Here is a 20738-nt window from a genome sequence, read left to right as displayed (position 1 = left end):
TCTCCAAAGGGTAGTTAGCACAATTCCCATTTGAGTGAGTCTACAGGACTATATCTTCCTTTCCAAACATTCTCTTCTTTCTCTTAGTTCTGTTCGTGCATTTTTAGTTTTTGCTCAAGAGTGTTCTGGTACTTGTGCGTTGGCGCTTCTGCTTGGCGTGCTTTGTATGCCAACCGGCTTGACACAGTATGCTGTGGTTGAACAGTAATGGCTTGCAACAACAAGAAGCTCAGCAGAATAAAAGGAAACTATGAGACAAGCAGGCACACGTCTCCAAAGGGGTTTACTACGGTTGATAGAATGCCATTTCGTCGAAGCACGTTTTAGAGAACGGGCACGTTTTATCGAAGCACAGTTTAGAGAAAGCAGAGCCTCAGTTTAGAGAAATGCCGTTTATCGAAAAGGGGACGCTATTGAAAAAAGCTTGGTTTTCTACTTCGCGCGTGTATCACTGGTGCGCGTGTTAACCCAAGCCCCCCGCTGCGCTCCCGCCGCTTCGCGGCGGCAGTCTGCGGCGGCTCATTACAAAAATGTTAACTCACCAGACTTATCCGCACACGCCGCTTCGCGGCGACCGAATTCGCTAAAAGGAGGCTCATCGCCATTTTCTCTAAACTTGGTTTCTCTATAAAGGCATTCGATGAACTGGGGTCGGTAAAACGACGTTCGCTAAAACGAGCTTCTCTAAACCGCATGACTCCGCTCCGAAGTCGCCAAGTGGATTGCAACCACGAAAGTGAGGAGCTGAGCATTGACGATGAGTGCAGTCGAAACATGCGCCTATATTTTTCTGATTTTCGTCTCTTTTTCATTTTTGCCATGCCCTCAGGTGTAGTAACTTTAAGCGACCTCAGTTCACATTATAACAGTAATAATACATACCATATTTGCATGAATATAATGCAACCACAAATGTAACATGAGGGCAGGTTTTAAAGCTCCTAGAAATAAAAATAAATTACTATTGTAACACGAGCATAAAGTTACCACACTCGAAGGCACAGCAGAAGTTAAAAGGGGACGAGAATTGGGCAAATATTGTTTTACTGCACTCATCGTCCCTGCTCAGCTCCTCATTTTTGCGACTTCGAAGTAACACTTGTCTCATAGTTTCTTTTTCTTCAGGGTGAGCTCTTTGTCTGCAAGATCTTGAACTATGGTGCACTGCGTGTCAAGTCAGTTGGTTTACCAAGCAAAGCGTGAAGCAGAAGCACCAACGCACTAGTGCTAGAACACTCTTGAGCAGAAACTAAAAAATGCACAGGCAGAACAAAGAGTCTTGGAAGCAATCCAAGATTGTTACTGTCCTTGCTAGCTACCCTCCCTCTACATAAACACACACCTCGTGTTTCATGATTGCATAAACACAGCCAGCGGTCTTGGCTTGGCTTGTATCTTGACTTGGCCTGGCTTGGCTTGGATTGGCCGATGTCCCGCACTCCCATGGTGTGGGTGCTTAGTGTTTTCACCGTTTTTGCGGTCAAGTAAGTGCCTTGTACAAACATGAAAACGACAGAGAATGCTTTCAAGTTCTCTATTCCTCCCTTGGTGCAAGAACTACAGTGCGTTGCAACTCAAGAACGAAGGGCGAGGGTAAGACGGGCTGGGGAGGAGGAAGCAGACGGAACGCTGGAGAAGAGAGGGGGAACCTCCTTCTCTCTTTAGCGTTTTGTCTGCTTCCCCCTCCCCGGCCCATCTTACCCTCGCCCTTCGTTCTTGAGTTGCAACGGACTATAATAATTTTCCTCCCTACACCCCCGTTTCTTTGTTTCTTTTTGTACCTCTGCATTCATTCGAAGGGGTGACTTTCTCCCACATGCCTCATGGCCAAGCTCGATTCCAAATATAATGCGAGGTGTGTTTTGGAGCATACATTTGCGGGGAAAAAAAAAACTTGGGTTATATTTGTGCAAATACGGTATATCTTGTTCTTTTTAAGGGCATAAAAACCTACCCTCACTTTATACTATGCTTGGTCGCATTATATTCATGAAAATACAATTAGGAAACAAAATCTGAATTCTGGGGAACTTTGGAATGAAAAATATCTGACTCAGTATGGCTGCCGCTCTCTTTACTAGTGACAGATGGCACCAGGAGCATGCTCAAGAGAGCATTGTTTTGAGTTTTATGTTGTTTACTAACCTAATATGTTATACTGACGAAAGTGGGGCCACCCATAAGTAGCAACTCTAACTAGTGCATGGGAAAGGCTAGCTGTCTATATTCCATAGGAGAGCACAGATGTTCTCGTTTTCAAACTAAAAACAGAATTTTAATATTTAGGAATGATACTAATATTAATAGGACCAGTAAGCACACCTTTCTGTGGAATTACAGCCTATACTGCACTTGTCAGAATGTGGTATCATGTAGAGCTGGAATAAAGTGAAATGCCGAAGGTTGCTGTCAATCTGATGTGTTTTTGTTGGATCTACTTCTGTTTTGACTTCAGGTCTGAACTAGGCTTGGTAAGAAATAGCAGGCAGATCTCTAAAGAGCCACAAAGGGCTATCGTCATTACAGTGCTGCAGGTTAGTACTCAAATCCTTTGTCTGTAGCATGACTTTTGTGCCTGATATGACGAAGAGCAATCAGTCTAGCCGTTTGCTAACCATGCAACACCCAGAAGCTCCCTATGTTTCAGTTTATCAGAGTTCAGTGGCTGGAACCTAAACTTGCTATCCAGCTGTAGTCTGGGCAAAAATTTCAGAGGCTGGCAGGTTCACCACAAAAGCCTGATGGGCTGTTGACACTCATATTGCTTACAATAATACTGTTAGTATTGAACATATGTGCACATGCATAAAACATAGGGAATTTAATTTGGAGATACTTTTTTGGCTAGTTATTTCTGTATGGGCAGACTGCAAATACATGGACGACCTATGGAATGTTACTATGCCCGTGTAAATATTTGGAACTTTTAAACAGTGATTCAGATGCTAGTACACTCAATTTGACATCCAAATTAAATGGGAACAAACAATTTTAGTTATATTCATTAAATATTTCCTTTTGTTGTGACATTAGTGTCGTTGAGTGCTTGTCCCATCGCACAAGTGCACTCTGGCAGAGATACAGTGGTCAGTTTCCTATGGTATGGCAGCACATGTAGGAAGAAGCATGTTTTCAGGTGGTTGCATGTCTGCACATTTTAGAAAAGCTAACTGCTTCCAGCATGCTAAAAAAAAATTAGTGTAATGGAGTATTCATTTGGGAAATATTTAGAAACCAACTGTTGGTTTTGGATTGTTGCAATCTATGTGCAGACTACCGTTTTAGAGCATAGATTTGTTTTTGAGCCATGTTAGAAATGGCATATTTTTCACATACAGTTTTTACATTTAGTAGAAATTGTTGCTTTGGTATTTGAAATTATTTAATGTGGTTCGTGGTCATGTGCGAATAGGGGATTTTGAATTTGAAGCGAATAGGGGATTTTGAATTTGAAGCGAATAGTGGTTTTGGCCGAATGTTTTCGATCTAATATTGAATAGGTAGTTTCTCCAAGCCTTTAACTTTTGTTGCACCAAGCTTAAACAAAAACCCAGCTAAACTCGTGAATGTTGTCCCCAAGCTTCCACTTGTTCATTTATAAGCTAATTTTAATCTACCTAACTGTATTTATGGATTGTGACCGCAGAAAGCTTGATGCTTTGGGATGGCAAGTAAACTGTGGATTTTAGATAAAATTAAACTTATAGAGATGCCCAGCTATACTTAATTGAGCAGATTTACAAACCTTGCTATATGCAAATATGCTTTCTTCAAACTCAAATTTACAACAAAAAAAAATTACAGGAGGACGCTTAAGTTTCGCCTTTAAGAGTGAAACGCGATAATAGCTAAACATATAAACCCGCTGATTCCCAAGCTGTGTCTGCGTGGCCTAGTCAGTAGCATGTCTGGCTCACAACTGAAGGGTCGTGGGTTCGAATCTCGTCTAAAATTCTTCAAATTTTTCTTTAAGGAAAATAAATTACTTTATACAGTCGAATCTCGTTAATTCATATTCGAGGGAGACCGGAAATTTGAATACAGCAAAGTTTGAATTACCGGGCATTTCCTCCCCTCGAGACACATAGGATGGGACCTGCATGTTAGTTTGAATTAACCACAAGTTTGAATTAAGAGAGTTTGAATTAACGAGATTCGACTGTATAGTGAAATCATTTGAGACATGCGGCCCTTTATTTGCACACCCTCACACACACATATATATGTTATTATTATTATTATTATTATTATTATTATTATTATTATTATTATTATTATTAATAATTAACAACAAAAATGCACACAAACATGAACGCGAAACGATACTTGTGCAATATAGGATAAAGCTCATCCTACTTGGGGGAATCCAATTAGTCCCCGGAAATGAATTCCTTAAAATCATTTTTAAAAAAGATATGACAGTGTAAGACCGAGGATAATAATCACGTTGATAAGCATCTTTATTAGGGCTGGGCAATTGATAGATTAACCTTCCGATTTATCCATCAATACTTTAACCGTGATTATTACAGCGGAGCTGTTAAGGGCTAGGTTCCCCAGGATCGTGTCCGTGTATGTCGACACAAACCTACCTGGACAGCTACCGCCATCTATAAGCGACGGCGGCAAGCACACAACCAGTAGGGTTTCCACCGTCGCTCGTAGATGGTGGCAACCTATCCAGCTATAGTAGAAGAGTGGATAGTGGGCACGTTGGCGGGAATTCATCGTAGGAAACAGCGCGAAAAACAGACGACGACAAAGAAGAAGCACATAGTGTATAGAGTACAGCTCCTCTAGTCTTCCTTCTTCACGAGAGTGGAAAGGCTGAACGTTTTTTTAATCACTTTCATTCTATGCATGACGTCACATGAGCGTGAGCGTTGTAGGTTGTTTGAAGTTCCCGCACTAGGTCATGTGCCTGTGACATCATGACCCTATTGACCAATCAGAATTTTCCCGTCACACCACCTGCGCCGGCTTTTCTGCGACATAAGCTCCTTAATGCTATCGTGTTAAAGAAACAAAAACTAATGATGTATGCAGGTTGTCAGGGCATCTCTGCTTAATTTTACTCTTGCATAACAGCCATAGTTTAATTTTGAAAATTTTACTGCAATGTAGATATCAACATTCACAATTTTTTTTTTTTTAAAGGGCCCTTGAAAAGAAAAGAAGCTGTTTTTTTTAACAGTCTGGTTTGGACACTCTTGTCAAAAAATAAATTTTGGGCAAAAAAAAAAAAAGAAACTTTTTAGAGCATATGGACAGCGAGAGATTTATTTGAAATTCTGTGTGCAAAGTCCAAGACATTACGGAATGGTCATTCTCTCAATGAGATGGTAAATTCCCTCTTTCCACCTCAATGTGAAGGTGAAGCCTATCTACCTCTCCTCCACGTGCCTGAAATTCCGAGAGAGAAAACAAGGGGAAAGGAGGTGACTACCGACTAAATCGCGTCTCGCAATGTCAATATTGCTCAAAATTCTTTTTTTTTTTTTTTACATAATAATTTTTTACACATCTGTCCCAACAGACTGTTTAAAAAAAAGTTTTTTTTTTCTTTTTCAGGGGACCTTTAAGTACACCAGGCATGCACGTGCACTACCCCACTTGAAAGTGTGCTTTTCTCCCAAGCATGCAATTGCAATATTCATACTTTTCCAAGTGTTGATCGTGGCTGGTTACCCCGTTGAGTATGCTTCTTACCGATATCTGGTGCACTGCGGAGAAGCAACACGCGCGGAGTTTGCTTCCCTAGGTGTTGCTTCTCAGCAGTGCATCTGTGCACGTTAAGAAGCACACTCAACAAGGCTGACCCTCCGCGATAAACTGTTAAAAAAATATGAATATCGCACTTCATCTCTAAGCGAATGTCAAATAGTCTATTTTTCGAAACTACTATTCGAAATTTGGAATATTTACACTACACTACTGATTTGTAATTATTGAAATGGCATGGCCATCTAATTTGTGTATGACTCAAACCCAACTTGCTTTGCACATTGCTAATTATTGCATTTACCAAGAGCCAAAATACAATAAAAAATAGGGGTTTTGTATACTCTGTGTTGTTCTTTTAGATCATCCTGGTCTGGGTGGCAATAACAATTGTGAAAAGTACTGCTGACAGCATTGAGCATAAAGAGGGCCTTCCTCTATTTAACCAGATTTTATCTTGGCTACTTCTAGGTAGGTGGACTTTCAAAGTTCTACCATCACTGTGCATGCTATGTATAGAGTCCCATCACAGCTTCAGCAACATCTTTATTTTTATTTTTTTTCATTAGTTGGGTGCCTAATGGGAAACATGCTTGGAGTATAGCTTCTGTACAGTTTCACAATGACACTATCCCTTGCCACGTTTTTGTGCCTAAGGCTCTGGCTCGTGCCCTTTGTGCAAGCACAAAGTCATAATTTGGGTATTGTTGAGAAAAGCTATTTTATTGTCTGTAGTTTTTTTTGTTAGCAAACTGAATATGTGCTGGAAGTTGGTAACAAATCATTCAGAAATTTGTTTTACAAAAAAGTTAGTTTCTCAGCCTTGTAATGTATAGCACAAAATACCAAACATAGAACTATGTCAGTATGAGCACCCACCCTCAGTTTATTGTGAGCTTCCGATCTGATTAAAGTGCTTAAAGTTGGCATAAATTTGGCTTGAGCGTGCAATCGCCTCATATTTCGTTACAGTTATCTCCCGACATTGGGTGAGAACTTGTTTGGGATATTTTTGACCGCTTCCGTGGCATAGAGGTTCCGTTCTTACATTCAGAGCGCAAGATGTAGGGTTCAAAGCCTCTGTGGCCCCTTACTCAAAAAGTCTTTGGAATGTCACTCATAGCCTCCGTTGCTTTGCAGCGTAAAACTCCAATATTTTATTTTCCCTTTTTGTTTGGGATTCTTCAGTAAGAATAGTGCTCTTTATCCTGATTAAGCCAGTTGTAGCTGCTTAGTAGTGTGGTATTGCAAAGGAAATCTCATTCCTCTGTTATGGTCAAAGAATGGGCGATATATTGAATACAAGTGTTTTGTCTTTTTCTTTTCAGTTCTTTCACCAGCGCTGTGTCTCTTCTCCACCACAAGTCTATTCAACCGCCTGCTAAACTTGACATTATCATTGCTTGTTCCATTTCTCCTCATGTGCATATTGTATCCTTAAACTTCACAGGATTTTGTTGGGAGTAAAGACAGTGTGTCATCGTTGGGGTACCCTTTGCTGGAATTACATATACTTTATCAAATTTGAGAAAAATGCCGCGTGCCATGAATAAGGCACACACAAAGCATTGGACACCTTTTGAAAGTCTTTGCATATTTACAGCATGGTCAATTTAGTAGTCACAGAGGCTCATCTCATGATTACCACTGCCCCTGTGTCTGCAGTATGCATGAGGGGGACAATATTTAATTGCATTTGACCTGTATTTCAGCTGCAATGCAAGAGAATTGGAGCAGTAACTTTCGGGTGACATGATACAATGTACCTAAATTCCGGATAATTTTTTTTTATTTATTTTTTGTTTCAACACATTACTTTCCTTTTTTTTTTTTAATCTATAATAAGCTGCCATAAAAATTTAACAAGTTGCAGTTAAAAAGTTTGGCATTTTATCTTAAATCAAATGAAAAATTCAACTTTAATGGCGTGGTCATTTGTGGCAGGCTTCAGTTTCATTGTATACAGCGGAAGCGAAATAGATTGAACGCATTTTAAACTGACCGCATAAATCGGTTTCTTAACTTATCACGCTGGGATTTATTACAGAGGTGCCTGAGGTTGGTGGAAGCTTTTGCTTCAATTGTGGAAAGATTGGCTCACCTGAGTAAATCAAAGAAAAATCAAAAACTATGCTTTCCCTTTACTTTGCATGTACACTAAAAAAATAGTATGTGTTACTGTGGCACATATTTGGGCCAAATGAAGTAAAAAATTGGTAAGCCAATTCTAATTTATTTTCATTTTACAAATTTTTTAATCATAGTAAACGCCAGAATTGCTCACAACAATTTTCTGATGATTTTGAGGTAAAAGGCTTAGTGATTATGTTTAAATAGACAAAACCAGTTTTTATTTTCTTTCATTTGACTCCGGAGGTTTCATGTATTCAAACTCTCAATTAATGAATGCACCAGCTTCGAGCACCCCCGTAGTAAATCCCAGCTCGATAAGTTAAGAAACCGATTTATGCGGTCAGTTTAAAGTGCATTTAATCTATTTCGCCCATGCTGTCGGCGTATGTTTGAGACACAATTTTATGATGCAGAAAACTATTTGACTTATAAACGATGAGTAAATCCTTTGTTATATATTATATAAAAGGCATAATTTCTAACTTTGTTTACTTTGTGTGCCATTTAATTTTTCTTTATATAAATTCAGCTACGAAAGCCTCTTCTTTCTGACTTTATGCCTTGTGATGTTCCTCTGGATCTGCATCGAGCATCAGTTGTCAGGCTCAACCTTGAGGGTAAGCTGATATGAAACATTAGGTTCCTAATGAACCCCGTAAAATAATACAGTTTAAAATTCTAACGAGTCTCCTTCTGTCTGTCTGTTTTTCTTTTAAAAGCTTCAAGACATGACTTTTGAGTACCAGAGCAGCTCCACTCAGGCCAAGAATGTGACCTACCACATTAAGATTGATGACGTCCGGAAAGCATACTTCTTTGTATCCTTTTGCTGCTTGGAAATGCTGGAAAACCCATTTCTGGGCCTTATTTTTAATGTCTTCCTTAATGACTGGTCAGATGTTTTTTATGCTTGTTGCATTCTATGGAACAGGAAACATTGCGAGTCTCAACAGGTAGACATTGCTCCATAATTTACTATAGCTGTGACTAGCCGTACTGCTATGGTGACCCGCCTTCTGTGAAATTGCAATATTAGTTTTAATAGACATGCATGATTATAATTCGAAGACCGGACAATTGTGTTCCAATACTGAGCATAGTACAGGCCTTATTCCATTCGACGCCCCTGCATTTTGTGTGCATGTACAGGGTATCGATTCTGTCTGGTTTAGCTAGAATGCTAGTACACTGTTATAAAAAAAGTCTAGGTTATATGATATAAAAGAACAGTCCTTCCTAGCTGTACCAATACAGCAACAATATTTTTCTTTTCAGCTTTTCAATATCCAGCTTCTACTGTTTCATGACAGTCTTCAGGCCATTCACAATGGCTGCCATCTTGCTCATCAAGGTAGTACAACTGCCCTATTGTGATCATGCTGGGCAAATTTGTTGAATGCCCTAGCTGAAATTTCAAGGTCTGATAACGATATTTCAGGACTTATGGAGTCATTAACTTTTTTAGATTTATCATTAGTTGTCTAATGTTGTTTTCTCAGAAATCCTTGCAAGTCCACACTGGAGCACAAGTATAGTATTGGTTGTCTGGTGTTGCTTTCAGTGATAAGACAACGTAGTAAGCTGTGTCAGAGAACAATTACATGTGTGCAAAAGGAGTTCCAGTGTTCCCACTAAGAAGCTGGTGAATGTCATTTTTAACTTTGGGTCTAGGAAAATTCCTGTTATTATTTTGTGCAATATTTCAGTTGTGATCTCCTAAAATAATCTAATATATCAGTAATTTATTTTTATCCTTAGTTTGTTCAGATTTGCCTTTACTCTTGTTGGTTGTAAACTAGCATTTTATTCACGTGACATGAAAGTTAAGTAGCTATCTTAATTCCTATGATGAATATCTTGTGGCAAGTTAGAAATAATCTGGAGCAAGGACGGGTAAAATACTTCCAAAAATGTATGAAAATATGAATACAAAATACTTCAACAAAAATTTATTTAATTACAAATCCAATTGCACTTTTTAGAAAAATATTTAAATATGAGATGATACAAATACAATGAGAACGAGAGTATTTGATCATCTTAAAATTCTTTTTCAAATACATTTTTTTTGTAGCCTTATATCTTATACTTAAAAATTTAACCCCGGGTTAAAAAAAAGAGACCATACCCAAATAAAGAGTGGAATATATAAATATTAAGAAACAAGTGCTTAAAAAAAGTTGCACCTCTAAAAATAAAATTTAGCTGCCATAAAATAGGCGGGTACAGTGTCAGAAAACAAATGTATTTAGTATGATGTGTTTCTGAAAGGCTCAGTCGAACCAGTAAAGCATTTTCAAACAAGTTGTTGTTAATGCGACGTCTAAAAAATTAGATCGGCCAACCAAAAAGTCACTAATTGCACCGACCCCGTTCATTCCTTGTTCTAATCTTCCTTCCTTTTTCTTCTATGTTTATTATGAGCAAAGCACAGCAGGTTTGATCCTCTGCATACGACTCCTTTCGCGAAGAGTGCATAATATTGCATTTGATTGCTAAGAACAGTGCCCCATATTGTATTTGGGCATTATTTGAAATACAAGTACCGTATTTACTCGCAGAATGAACGCACTTTTTTTTCCGAAAAATCGATGCAAAGTTAGGGGGGGCGTTCATTACGCGAAGTAAAATTTTTGCGTCCGTTTTTACTCGCATAATGAAGGGACCTTTTATCCTGAAAAATCGAAGTAACTTCTTATCTCTTTGCGCGCGGCGCCCGACCCCGTAACCAAACTAAGCTGTGCAAAAAAAAAAAAAAAAAACTCCTCTGTTTTCTTTTTCTCTTAGTTCCGTGGGTGTTTTATTTTTTTATTTTTTGCCGCCTTTCGCAAGCTGTTTTGTTTGCTTAACGCGAGGGCTCTCCGCTTATCTTCCTTATCTCCTTGTGCGCGGCGCGCGAAGGACGACCCCCACAACCAAACTGTGCTGTGCAAAAAAAAAAAAAAAAAAAAAAAGCTCTTTTTTATTTTTTTCTTAGTTCCGTGATCTTTTTTTTTTTTTCTCTTTTTGCCGCCTCTCGCAAGCTGTTTCGTTTCCTTAAAGGGCTTCTACGCTCCTCTTTCTTACCTCCTTGCGCGCGGCGCGCGACCCCCCATAACCAAACTGCGCTGTGCAAAAAAAGAAAAAAAAGCTTTGTTTTTGTTTTCTCTTAGTTCGGTGGCTTTTTTTTTTCTTTTTGCCGCCTTTCGCAAGCTGTTTTGTTCGCTTAGAGCGCTTCTCCGCTTCTCTTTCTTGCCTCATGCGCGCGGCGGCGCGCGAACCGAAAGTCCAGACTGCGCTGTGCAAAAAAAAAAAAAAAAGCTCCTCTCCATGTTTTTTTTTTTCTTGCTTCCGTTGGATCTTTTCGAATTTTTTTAACGTCTTTTGCAGGGCGTTTTGTTCGCCCACCCTGCCCATGCTTTCGCGACCTAGCTGCACCAGGATAAAAAAGTGCGTTTATTTCGCGCGCGTGGGGGGAGGGGGTCAAAATTTTGACATCCTAGTTGGGGGTGCGTTTATTACGCGAGTGAAAAAAAAAGTGTAAATTTTGAGAGCCGACTTGGGGGGTGCGTTCATTACGCGAGTGCGTTCATTGTGCGAGTAAATACGGTATCTAAAATACTCCTTTTTTGATTTAAATACAATCGACAAAGACATTAGGCAATGTGTAATTGAATATGAAGTACAAAATTAAGTATCTTAAATATATATTTCATGTACTTGTATTTGAAATAATGCCCATCTCTGATCTGGAGTTTATTTTTATTTATTTTTTTGTCTGTTCTTCAGATTTCTTGCTTTCAATTCAGTACACACTTTTTTATTTGATAGCCCAGAAGCTTACTGCCTAATTAATGTTACTCATATTAGTATTGTGTAAGCCAGCTGTACTCGGGATAAAAAAAATTGTCCCGGAAGCCTCATTCTGAGTCACCATATATATTGCATTCAACTGTTAAATATAATGCATGAGCAGTGCTTGATACTCAAGTCACAGCCTGTTAAATATAATGCATGAGCAGTGGTTGAAACTTGAAACTGAAGTCAGAGCCATCTAACAATGGAACTGATGAGGCTACAGAAAGAAAATTAGCTGCTAATGCTCCTCCTCAGACTGTTGCCATTTCCTTAAACAGTTATTGCATGGCCTCCTTGTTTTAGAGCGCAGCTCTTAGGCGCCTGTTTCTGGCTTGAGCGGCGTTGCCGTCGGCGTAACCAAGGTCACTTCAAGGTCACATGACCCCTCCCAAGGTCATGTGACCCCCAAGGTCACCCCATGTGACCCTCAAGGTCACGTGGCCCCCCTCCTCAAGGTCACGTGACCCCCCCCCCCCCCTCGGAAGTCACGCGACCCTCCCTGAAGCATATTAAAGAATGAGGAGAGAAGGAGGGGAGGAGGAGGAGGAGGGGTCTACCCTCCCCTCAGTACCCTTCCCTCCTCCTCCACAAGAGCTGCGCTCCCATTCGGCGTGACAGGGAGTTGTAAACGGCTTTCACTTTTTTCTTTTTCACTATCACCTCGATTTTTTCTGCGACTTCATTATTTTTTATTGTTGTTGACATTGATCAAATTGGTTGTTTGATTATAACTACTACTGGTTTGATTACTACGAAATTATCAAATAAACGTTTCTTGGAGCCACCAATTAGCTTTGGACAGGCTATCGAATTTTTGTGTGTGTTTGCATTTTTTTATGACGGATAGTAGAACGATAATCTAACATTAATCAGAAATCTTAATCGTGCTTTAAGCTGATATAAAAAGCCACAGTGCTTTGAAATTGTTTATGCAGTCTCTGATGTTTTGAAGCATGTACCGAATCAAGAAACTGACAGTGTTTTTTTTCTTCTCTTGTAATACAGGTTCTTATCCCTCTGCTCATTGTAAGCTGCGCATTCAGAGCACTTCTTCAGTCTATCCGAGTGTCAAACACTGCACTCTTCCTCTTAGTTTTCATCATGTCGGACTTCACAGCCTTGGTAAGAAGATATTTCTTCTCCGACTATTTTCTTACATATTAGTTCAGTATGCTTGTTTTCATTCATTGCAGCATTCATAATTGCATTTACCACATTTAAGGTGTAGGCTGAAATTGATTGAAATCTTACTTCTTATACTGAAACTTCCTGCTTCATATGCAAAATCAAATGACATAACAGAAGTATACATATTAGTATGCAGACATTCTTGACATTTTTTTTTTTTTTTAAATGGCAAAACGTGTTGTATTGATTAGCAAAGCAGTGTAGTAAACCATCATTTGTCGCAAAGGTGGTATGTTAGATGGTGCAGGTTATCGTCCTAACCTATAATTTTAAGATTATATACTGTTTGGACAAAAAGTTAGTTTTTACCAAAGCAACTCATCACAGCATTTTGCAAGTAACACTCCCAGCTTCACTATTAACTTTCCTTATATAGGCAGCGCCCAAAGAGGTTGCTACATTAGCACGAAAAATTAATAGCATATTGTTGCAACTAGGTGATATTTTCAAATGGGTTTTATTTTATATTTTTAACTTGTAGGAGCATAAATTCAAAAATTGTTTAGTAATATAAGTGCACTTTTGAAAGATGGTTTGGACAAGTTACTCTTTCTTTCATTTACTTTTTTTATACTGAACATTTATTTTATCTTGGTGAGCTGTCAGAAAGTGCTCTACAAATTGTGTCTTATAATTTCTTGATAGAACTTAGATTTCTCTGTACTGCTTAGTATAGTAGTATTTTTCCAAACAACTATGTCACTTCAAAGTATTGTTGAATAGCACTAGTAGCCTAGTATTAACATATTTACTAGCTTATCAGCAAGCTTATTTGAAACTCGTATCTCCGCATTACAACAGTCATGCTTATATTTCGGGGTCTTGATGGGCATTCCACTTCTTATGTGCAGCACTTCTTCTTCCTGATAAAGGACAGTGGCAGCTGGCTTGACATTGGCATGTCCATCAGCCACTATCTGCTCTCCATGGGAATGTTCATTTTCACAGCAGTGTTCCATGGGCTGGCCTGGTTCCTTACTACATTCTCTCTGGACTTTTCTGGACATGAGTTCAAGCGCCACCTTTTGTGACACATTCCGAGCCTAGTGTTTTACAAGCAATTTGGTGCCATCTCCTATGGGCAGGAAGTGTGAAGGCTCTTTTACACAATGTCTTAATCTTTCAATGTTACCTTAAACAAAAACAATGCAAAAAGGTGATTATGCAAAGATGTATGAGGTAACGTAAGATCATTCTGGTTTGTGGTGTTTTGAATGGTTAACAGTAAGTGTCTAGCAAGTCTGAATATGCATGGCAAAAAGGTGGTAGAGGCTGACGGTAAATACTTTAAAAAAATCTCACATACAAGTCTCCGAATAATTGGTAGCTCTTCTTTCTTGCTAAAATATTTGCTTTTTAGGGCTTTTTGAGAGAAGTATGTTAACAAATCATCAATGAGCGTTTGTGGGGCTGGTCTTGAATTTTTTTTCCAAGTAGGTGTGTAAGTTTTGTTTACGTGTGTATTAGTGTTAATGGACCTTTATTGCATCTAGGGGGACAATAAACGTTTTTTTTTTTACTTTAGATAAATACCTTCTAGATTGAAATCTTGATCATAATATTCAAAGCAGGCATTGTTGATTTTTTTCATAAAATCATAAAATCGAGTGTATTAGCTGTCACTGCCATAATTGTACCGAAGTTTGCACCCGAATGTCTGCCAATGTATTGATTGCACACGACGCCAAGCACAGACACTGTTTAGGTCCAACCTGTAAGTTGGTTTTCAACGTATTTTTGACAAACATATTTTCCAAAAAAAAATAAAAAAAGACGCCATTTTTTTTTAAACTAAAAAGCCGTATTGAAGCTTATGCATCATAGTTTTACAACTTTATATGCATCAAAGTTAAAACCATTACATTGTCCCCTTAATCTTTAAAACAGTTTGCTATATGATGTAAGAGTTCATATGAAGCACATAAGTAACCGAATCTGATATAAATAAAAATCCTGAATCAACCAAGTATCTTAACAAAATGTTGGCTGCTAGTCAAAGGCTACCCAGGAGGTTTCTTTTTTGAGTATGTAATGTAGAGGAATGTATCTATCAAGATGTTTATTCCTCTTCTAATAACTCCAGGCCACTTTAAAACAATCGTAATTTATATCCTACTAAATAATGTTATTCACATTACTGCAAAGCCAGTGCGATGTCCCAGTCACTTTTGAAGCTACTTTGACAATGGAATATCTCCTTTGAAACTTGTAGATTATTTATAACGCGTGGGAACTGCCTGACAAGACCTGAGGGCGCAAGACAAGCGATTGTATGGTGTTCCAAGTGGTGATGTGACCGAAAAGTAAAAAAGCTTGTTCATTGGCTACATGTTTACCTCTTGCCTTGCTCGAGGAGTAATTGTTTTCATCTTGTGTCTGTTATGTGGCGGTAGAAGTCAGTACAAGCCATGATCTGAGCTTATGTCCCGATTTCGCATAGTATAGGCGATATGAATGTTGCGCCAAAGTACTTTCCCTGCTACATCCTTCTGCATTTCACAGTGATGGAAGTGCTGCACCATTTGCGCCAAATTCAGCCATGAACGAAAGTCTGCGAAATCTTGCGCCAGAATGCCCTTTTTGCTAAGAACTGCGCCATGCCTTGGTCAAGATGGGCTTAAAGCAAAAAAAAAAATTAATAGTATTGGTCGACCCTATTATTCTGAGAAGTAGAAGGAAAGAAAAATTGTACTAAAAGTTAGAGTTTCAATTCACGCTGTGAAGGTGGTTTGTCAGCGAAGCTGGGGTATCGCCTGCAACGATTGCCCACTGCTCTATAGGCCCTTTTTATGGCAAACGCCACCAGGTGGTACTCCAGTCTTTGACACCCCAGAGAACTTGCCGTTTAAAAACAGAATGAACAAAGGCCACCTTAGCACCGCTGCTTGAATTTTAGATGAAACGTTTAACCACCAATTAGCCAGGTGAATGCTAAAAGAACGAAGGAGTGCGAGATCTGTTAAAATGTTGTGAGTATTCTCGTAAACCAACTTGCCTCCTCTAAGATGTAATATTGTACAACCGAAAGCCCTCGTTAAATCTCCAACTTTATTGTCCGTGTAGCATTTATGCTTTCTAGTACTGGTGACAAAAACAAAGCTCAAAAGCATTGCAAAGACAGTGCAACCGAAAGTCGCCTGGGACGCAAGCGGCAGTTCATGTTAACAGCAAAAGGGTTTATACCAAATGATTGACAAAAGAAAAATGCAATGTACCAAAACTTTTTTATATATGAAAGATTTCGTACGCTGCCGTTGCCGCAGCAGCTTATGCAACCGTAATTTTTACCGAAAAACGCATTGTTACCGGGGCAAGTGACGTCACTCCTTCGTACTCTGCTGTTGCCGCGGCAGCTTATGCAACCGCAATCTTTACTGAGAAACGCATGCGGGGAGCGCTACGTGCTTTGCATTGTTCGCGCACGCCTTATCTATGATTTGGTTTTGACACTTGTGGTTTTCTTATTGAATCAAGTGGCAAAACTACATGATATATGATAAGGCGCGCGCGATGGTTTTATGTCGACGGACATGAACAAATCCGACCAACGAGTCATATACAGCTGCGCTGTGATTTCAATTTCACAGCGTTTCCACTCGCCGTAGAGTTAGTTTTGTTTTAGGTCATAGCACAGTCGAAGGCTCGAACACATGCGACCACATACACACATACTTAAAACGCAAGTCACGGGACATTCGCTGCGCTTGATTGGTTTAGGAGATGAAAGAACACATAGAGGGAGATGACGAATGCCGTGATGTCTCCCTTTGATGCTGAGCATCAACCGCTCTGGCCGGTTGACGCGCTGGTTTGTTGATCTCCGACATCGTCTGAATTTCCAGACTATGTTGTCGATGTCAAGGGCTAAGCATCCCGAAAAAACTGAAAAATAGGATTGCCGATTGCGGCTAGTGTGATAAAACAGAACCAGGGTCTTGTGCTCCTGATAAGATCACTTGATTATCATGCCTTTTTTCCGTGGCTGCAGAGTAACGCTCTTGCCGCGGCTCGCGTCAACCTTCGCCTCTCATCAGCGTGCACGTGTCGAGCTTCACCGCTTTTTACTGGAATGATAGGAGCAGCGACTGTTCTGGGGGAGCGCTTGACTTAGCGCAATAGGCATGCAGTTTACGCTCAGGATTATTACAGGTTGACCTTTGTCCTAAATGTAAGCTGATCTCTAATTAAAAAAAAAAAATAATGGGCAGAGAGAGAGAGAAGAAAACACGAGTCTATATTTGAATAAATACGGTAGTCGCGGTAGTACTCGTGCAGCTGTCGATCGGAAGAGCAGCTAACTTTGATGTAACTCTGGTTCCTGCACCGCTAAAGAGCAGTGCTACATTTAAAGCACAAATGTAGGCTTTTATAATTTTTTGGGGGGTGGTGGTTTTTGCAGTTTATGATTATTAGAGTCCTGAGTTTGGTAGGTTCGTTAAACGTACGGGACGCATTTTTATTGGTAGACGTACGTGTTAGCGCATATGCTGGATCTCGCTGGCATTTTGCAGAAATTATATTTACAGGCTCAACAGACTACCGAGTAGGGTGACCACCTTCCTGCCGGCTACATGCGGGACATCCTGACCGGGGGGAAGGGGGGAGGGGGAGGGAGGGGAGGGGGGAGGGGGGGGGGGGGGAGGTGAACGGTATTTTAACGCCTCATTAAAGGTAATTCACCAACACGCACACCCCGAAATCTTGTGCTGTCCAAAAGCGTATTATACACCTGCAAATAGTTTTGCAACAATTAAGCTAAAACAATTTTCACTCAGTGATATATTCCTTGTTTAATTGTATTTGTAAATATTGTATTAAAGGTGTCTAAGTTGAAAACATAAATATCGACTGCAACACACTCCAAGAAAGGAAAACGAAATAAGAAGCAGTACATTTTTTTCGGCTTATTGTTTTCTGTCGAGACTTATCCTTATACTAACATGCTCCTACACAAAATTAGAACCTAATGCTGTTGCTTTTTCGACCGTTGTGAGCTGTAGGCTTTTTTGCCTTGTGTGGCCGTCTTCACTAAAAAAAAAAAAAATTCCACAACAACTCTTTTGCGCGACACAGTATGATTTGCAAATAATTACAATGGTTTAGTTTTCAACTTTTGGCGAGCAACTTTCACTTGCAATGTTTTGCCATCAAGGCGAGGGGCGCAACGGCGTATGCGGGTCTGTCTTCTGCAAAAATGATGGTCGCTTCCCGCAGTGCTTGTATATAAAATGGCCGACCATCGAGATTCACACGTTTATCAGTGACCTCTGCGCTTCCCCGTGGCCCGTTGTTAGGAAGCGCCATAATTTGCGTAGTGGATGTTGCGACAATGTAAAAGGCGGGACATTTTGAAGATTTGGGTATTTCTCGCGGGACACGAGCGCTCATTGCGGGACAGTCCCGCGGGTCGCGGGACGGGTGGTCACCCTACTACCGAGTGTAAAACGGGGAGGGGAAAGGATTTGTCCCAATAAAGGTCTTGCGCTATGATTCACTTTTCAACCATTCTTTAATACCCATTGTACATGAAACCCACTCTGACTCGAGCCTTATTTAAGAAGACTGTTCCTTTTACGCCCTATCCTTATGACAAACGGTAATAAGTAATATGCTCAAGTACCAAATTAGAGGAACCCTTTGTCACTATCGAAAATGAACTCATTTAGAAATGCAATCACTTTTTCATTCTCAAGTGATGTGCTAACAGACGTTGGCATCTGCTCCCAAAGCGTCAGTCGTTGCTCCAAACCAATATTTTGCCTCCTACAGAACCTGCTACAAAAGGTCAAATGCCGCCACCGTCACTGATTTCGCACCAAAAGGTGGGATAAGTGCACCAACATTGCTCCGGAAAGTTAATTTCACTTTCTTATTACCGAAGATATTAGCTCGGGTCTCTCTGTCCTGCCCGATTGTTAAATGAAAGCTGAAACACTTTTTTTGAAGTTAGGAGCGGACTTCTATAGTTTTTGTGCCCAGAACTCAGTTATCGTACATATCTTGGCTCGAAGTTAACGTAATCCCGCATTTATTTAGAAAAATACGTGCAGCAATTGCCGCCGGGCTTGCGGCGAGGCTCTTTGCCGCCTGTTTTCTATCCAGAACGTCGTGACGTCATCGGCGGCATCCCCGAGCCAGCTTAGTGGTAGTCCCACTAAATAAGTTACGCTTCAAAGTAACGGCACTTGGCCATATTTAGAGCCACTAAATAAGCTCCGCTTAGAGTATCGGCACTCCGTTCCCCGACATTGTTGTGGGCGCCGCCATTTTGGCTCGAATGCAGAGCAGACGCAACTGCTGATCGTCACGATTCAAAAGTGCGACTTCCTTAGCATTAAATTCGGCGTTAGGAAGCTCTTCTAATATTGCTTTGCTCTGTCGCGAACTGTTTAAACATTTGTGGAGGGCGGAAAAACGTTTCCTGTGATTTCAGATAAAGCTTCAGATAACTGGCAGCCACGATTGTAAGGCACAATATGGCCAAGTGTCGTTACTCTGAAGCGTAGCTTATTTAGTGGCACTAGCCATATTGTGGCTAAAAATTATGGCTGCCAGTTATCTGAAGTTTTGTCTGAAATCACAGAAAACGCTTTTCCGTCCTCTACAAATGGCGACAAAGCAAAGAAATAGTACATGAGCTTCCTAACACCGAATCTAATGCTGAGGAAGTCGCAATTTTGACTTGTGACGATCGGCAGTTGCGTCTGCTCTGCACAAGCACAAAAATGGCGGCGCCCACAACAATGTCGGGAGAAAAATTGCCGATACTCTAAGCGCAGCTCATTTAGGCTGTGTTCCAAATCTTACCCAAATGGATCAGAGTTACTCCAGCTGGTCCTGTCACGTGACAACTCAGATTGAAGAACGCTGGACGCGGGTAGGTTTTAGAACGCCAAGGTACAAAACCCTTACCTTGGAGTCAGAGCCGTGCTTGGAGTAAGATATAGTAAGTTTTGGAACACGGCCATAGTGGCTCTACTTAGTGGCGAGCTCGGGTCATCTGACGCAGCTGATGACGTCAATTTTGTTAGTTTTTCACTGCGCTCTCGCGCGTTCCTACTCTCGGCGCGCCACGATGGGCGGGCATATATGCGTCGAAATTTTAATTGGCTATTACGACGCCCCTACTATTAAGACATAAAGAAACCTTAAGGCACATCATTTCTTAAGATGTCCACATTACAACTTTTACCGTTTGGGCCTCATGCACTCGCCTTCCTCGCATAAAAGATTCGAAGTAAATAACCAAAATAAAGCGTTGACGAACCCGCGTGCAAGATGCAATTAGTTTTAGGCTTTTGCTTTGGAACAGTTACTACTGCAGACGCCAGCACGTGAAACCACTCGGAGCATACTCCTTGGTGCTTGGGTAATTGAGCAAAATGTCTTTCGGAGAGCTCGCGGGGACATCAGAAACCGGATTAATTTATTTTGTTTTCTACATTTTTTAACTTTGAGACATGGTAGGAGTGAAAAGCACTTCAAATATAGAAAACTGTTCGACGGCCGACAGTGCCTTAAAATGAACAATGGGCTCACATATTAATGCAATTCAAAGCATGAATACAAAGATCAAACGCGTTCAATTAATATAATAAAGCAACAAGGACAGCGCACCAAAAAGAAAAAAAACTGTCGGGCCTACAAATCACAAACACAGCCTGCTAACGCAATACACACTGAGTAGGGGAAACATAGCTAGTTCTGTACACGGGTAACAAATTCTGGCGAGCTGCAAGAATTAACTATTATTCGTGTAGCTTCTTCCACTCTTGGACCGTTCGCGGGAAAAATGAGTACTTAAAAGCATCTATTCTGCAGCTATACTCGGCGAAGGCTCTGCTATTTGGATGTCTGGA

The 20738-nt window shown here is 40.3% G+C and overlaps 1 protein-coding gene across 1 annotated transcript in view; it reads left to right on the top strand.

Moving 5' to 3' along the window:
- Positions 1 to 15208, top strand: part of LOC8028039 (GPI ethanolamine phosphate transferase 1) — a 56981-nt gene extending 41773 nt beyond the window's left edge. Inside the window, exons 17-25 of the mRNA XM_029988363.4 lie at positions 2456 to 2534; positions 6084 to 6192; positions 7050 to 7152; positions 8384 to 8471; positions 8574 to 8672; positions 8752 to 8807; positions 9130 to 9205; positions 12697 to 12813; positions 13731 to 15208. Of these exons, the coding sequence (XP_029844223.2) occupies positions 2456 to 2534; positions 6084 to 6192; positions 7050 to 7152; positions 8384 to 8471; positions 8574 to 8672; positions 8752 to 8807; positions 9130 to 9205; positions 12697 to 12813; positions 13731 to 13910 (907 nt within the window). The 3' untranslated portion in view covers positions 13911 to 15208. The remainder of the gene's footprint in view (positions 1 to 2455; positions 2535 to 6083; positions 6193 to 7049; positions 7153 to 8383; positions 8472 to 8573; positions 8673 to 8751; positions 8808 to 9129; positions 9206 to 12696; positions 12814 to 13730) is intronic.
- The last annotated feature ends 5530 nt before the right edge of the window (positions 15209 to 20738 follow it).

This window comes from Ixodes scapularis, unplaced genomic scaffold (genome assembly GCF_016920785.2).
Source record: "Ixodes scapularis isolate PalLabHiFi unplaced genomic scaffold, ASM1692078v2 PGA_scaffold9__187_contigs__length_104089568, whole genome shotgun sequence".
Classification (NCBI taxonomy): Eukaryota; Metazoa; Arthropoda; class Arachnida; order Ixodida; family Ixodidae; genus Ixodes; species Ixodes scapularis.
Note: the sequence above shows the minus strand (reverse complement) of the source record. Positions and strands in the feature narration are given on the sequence as shown.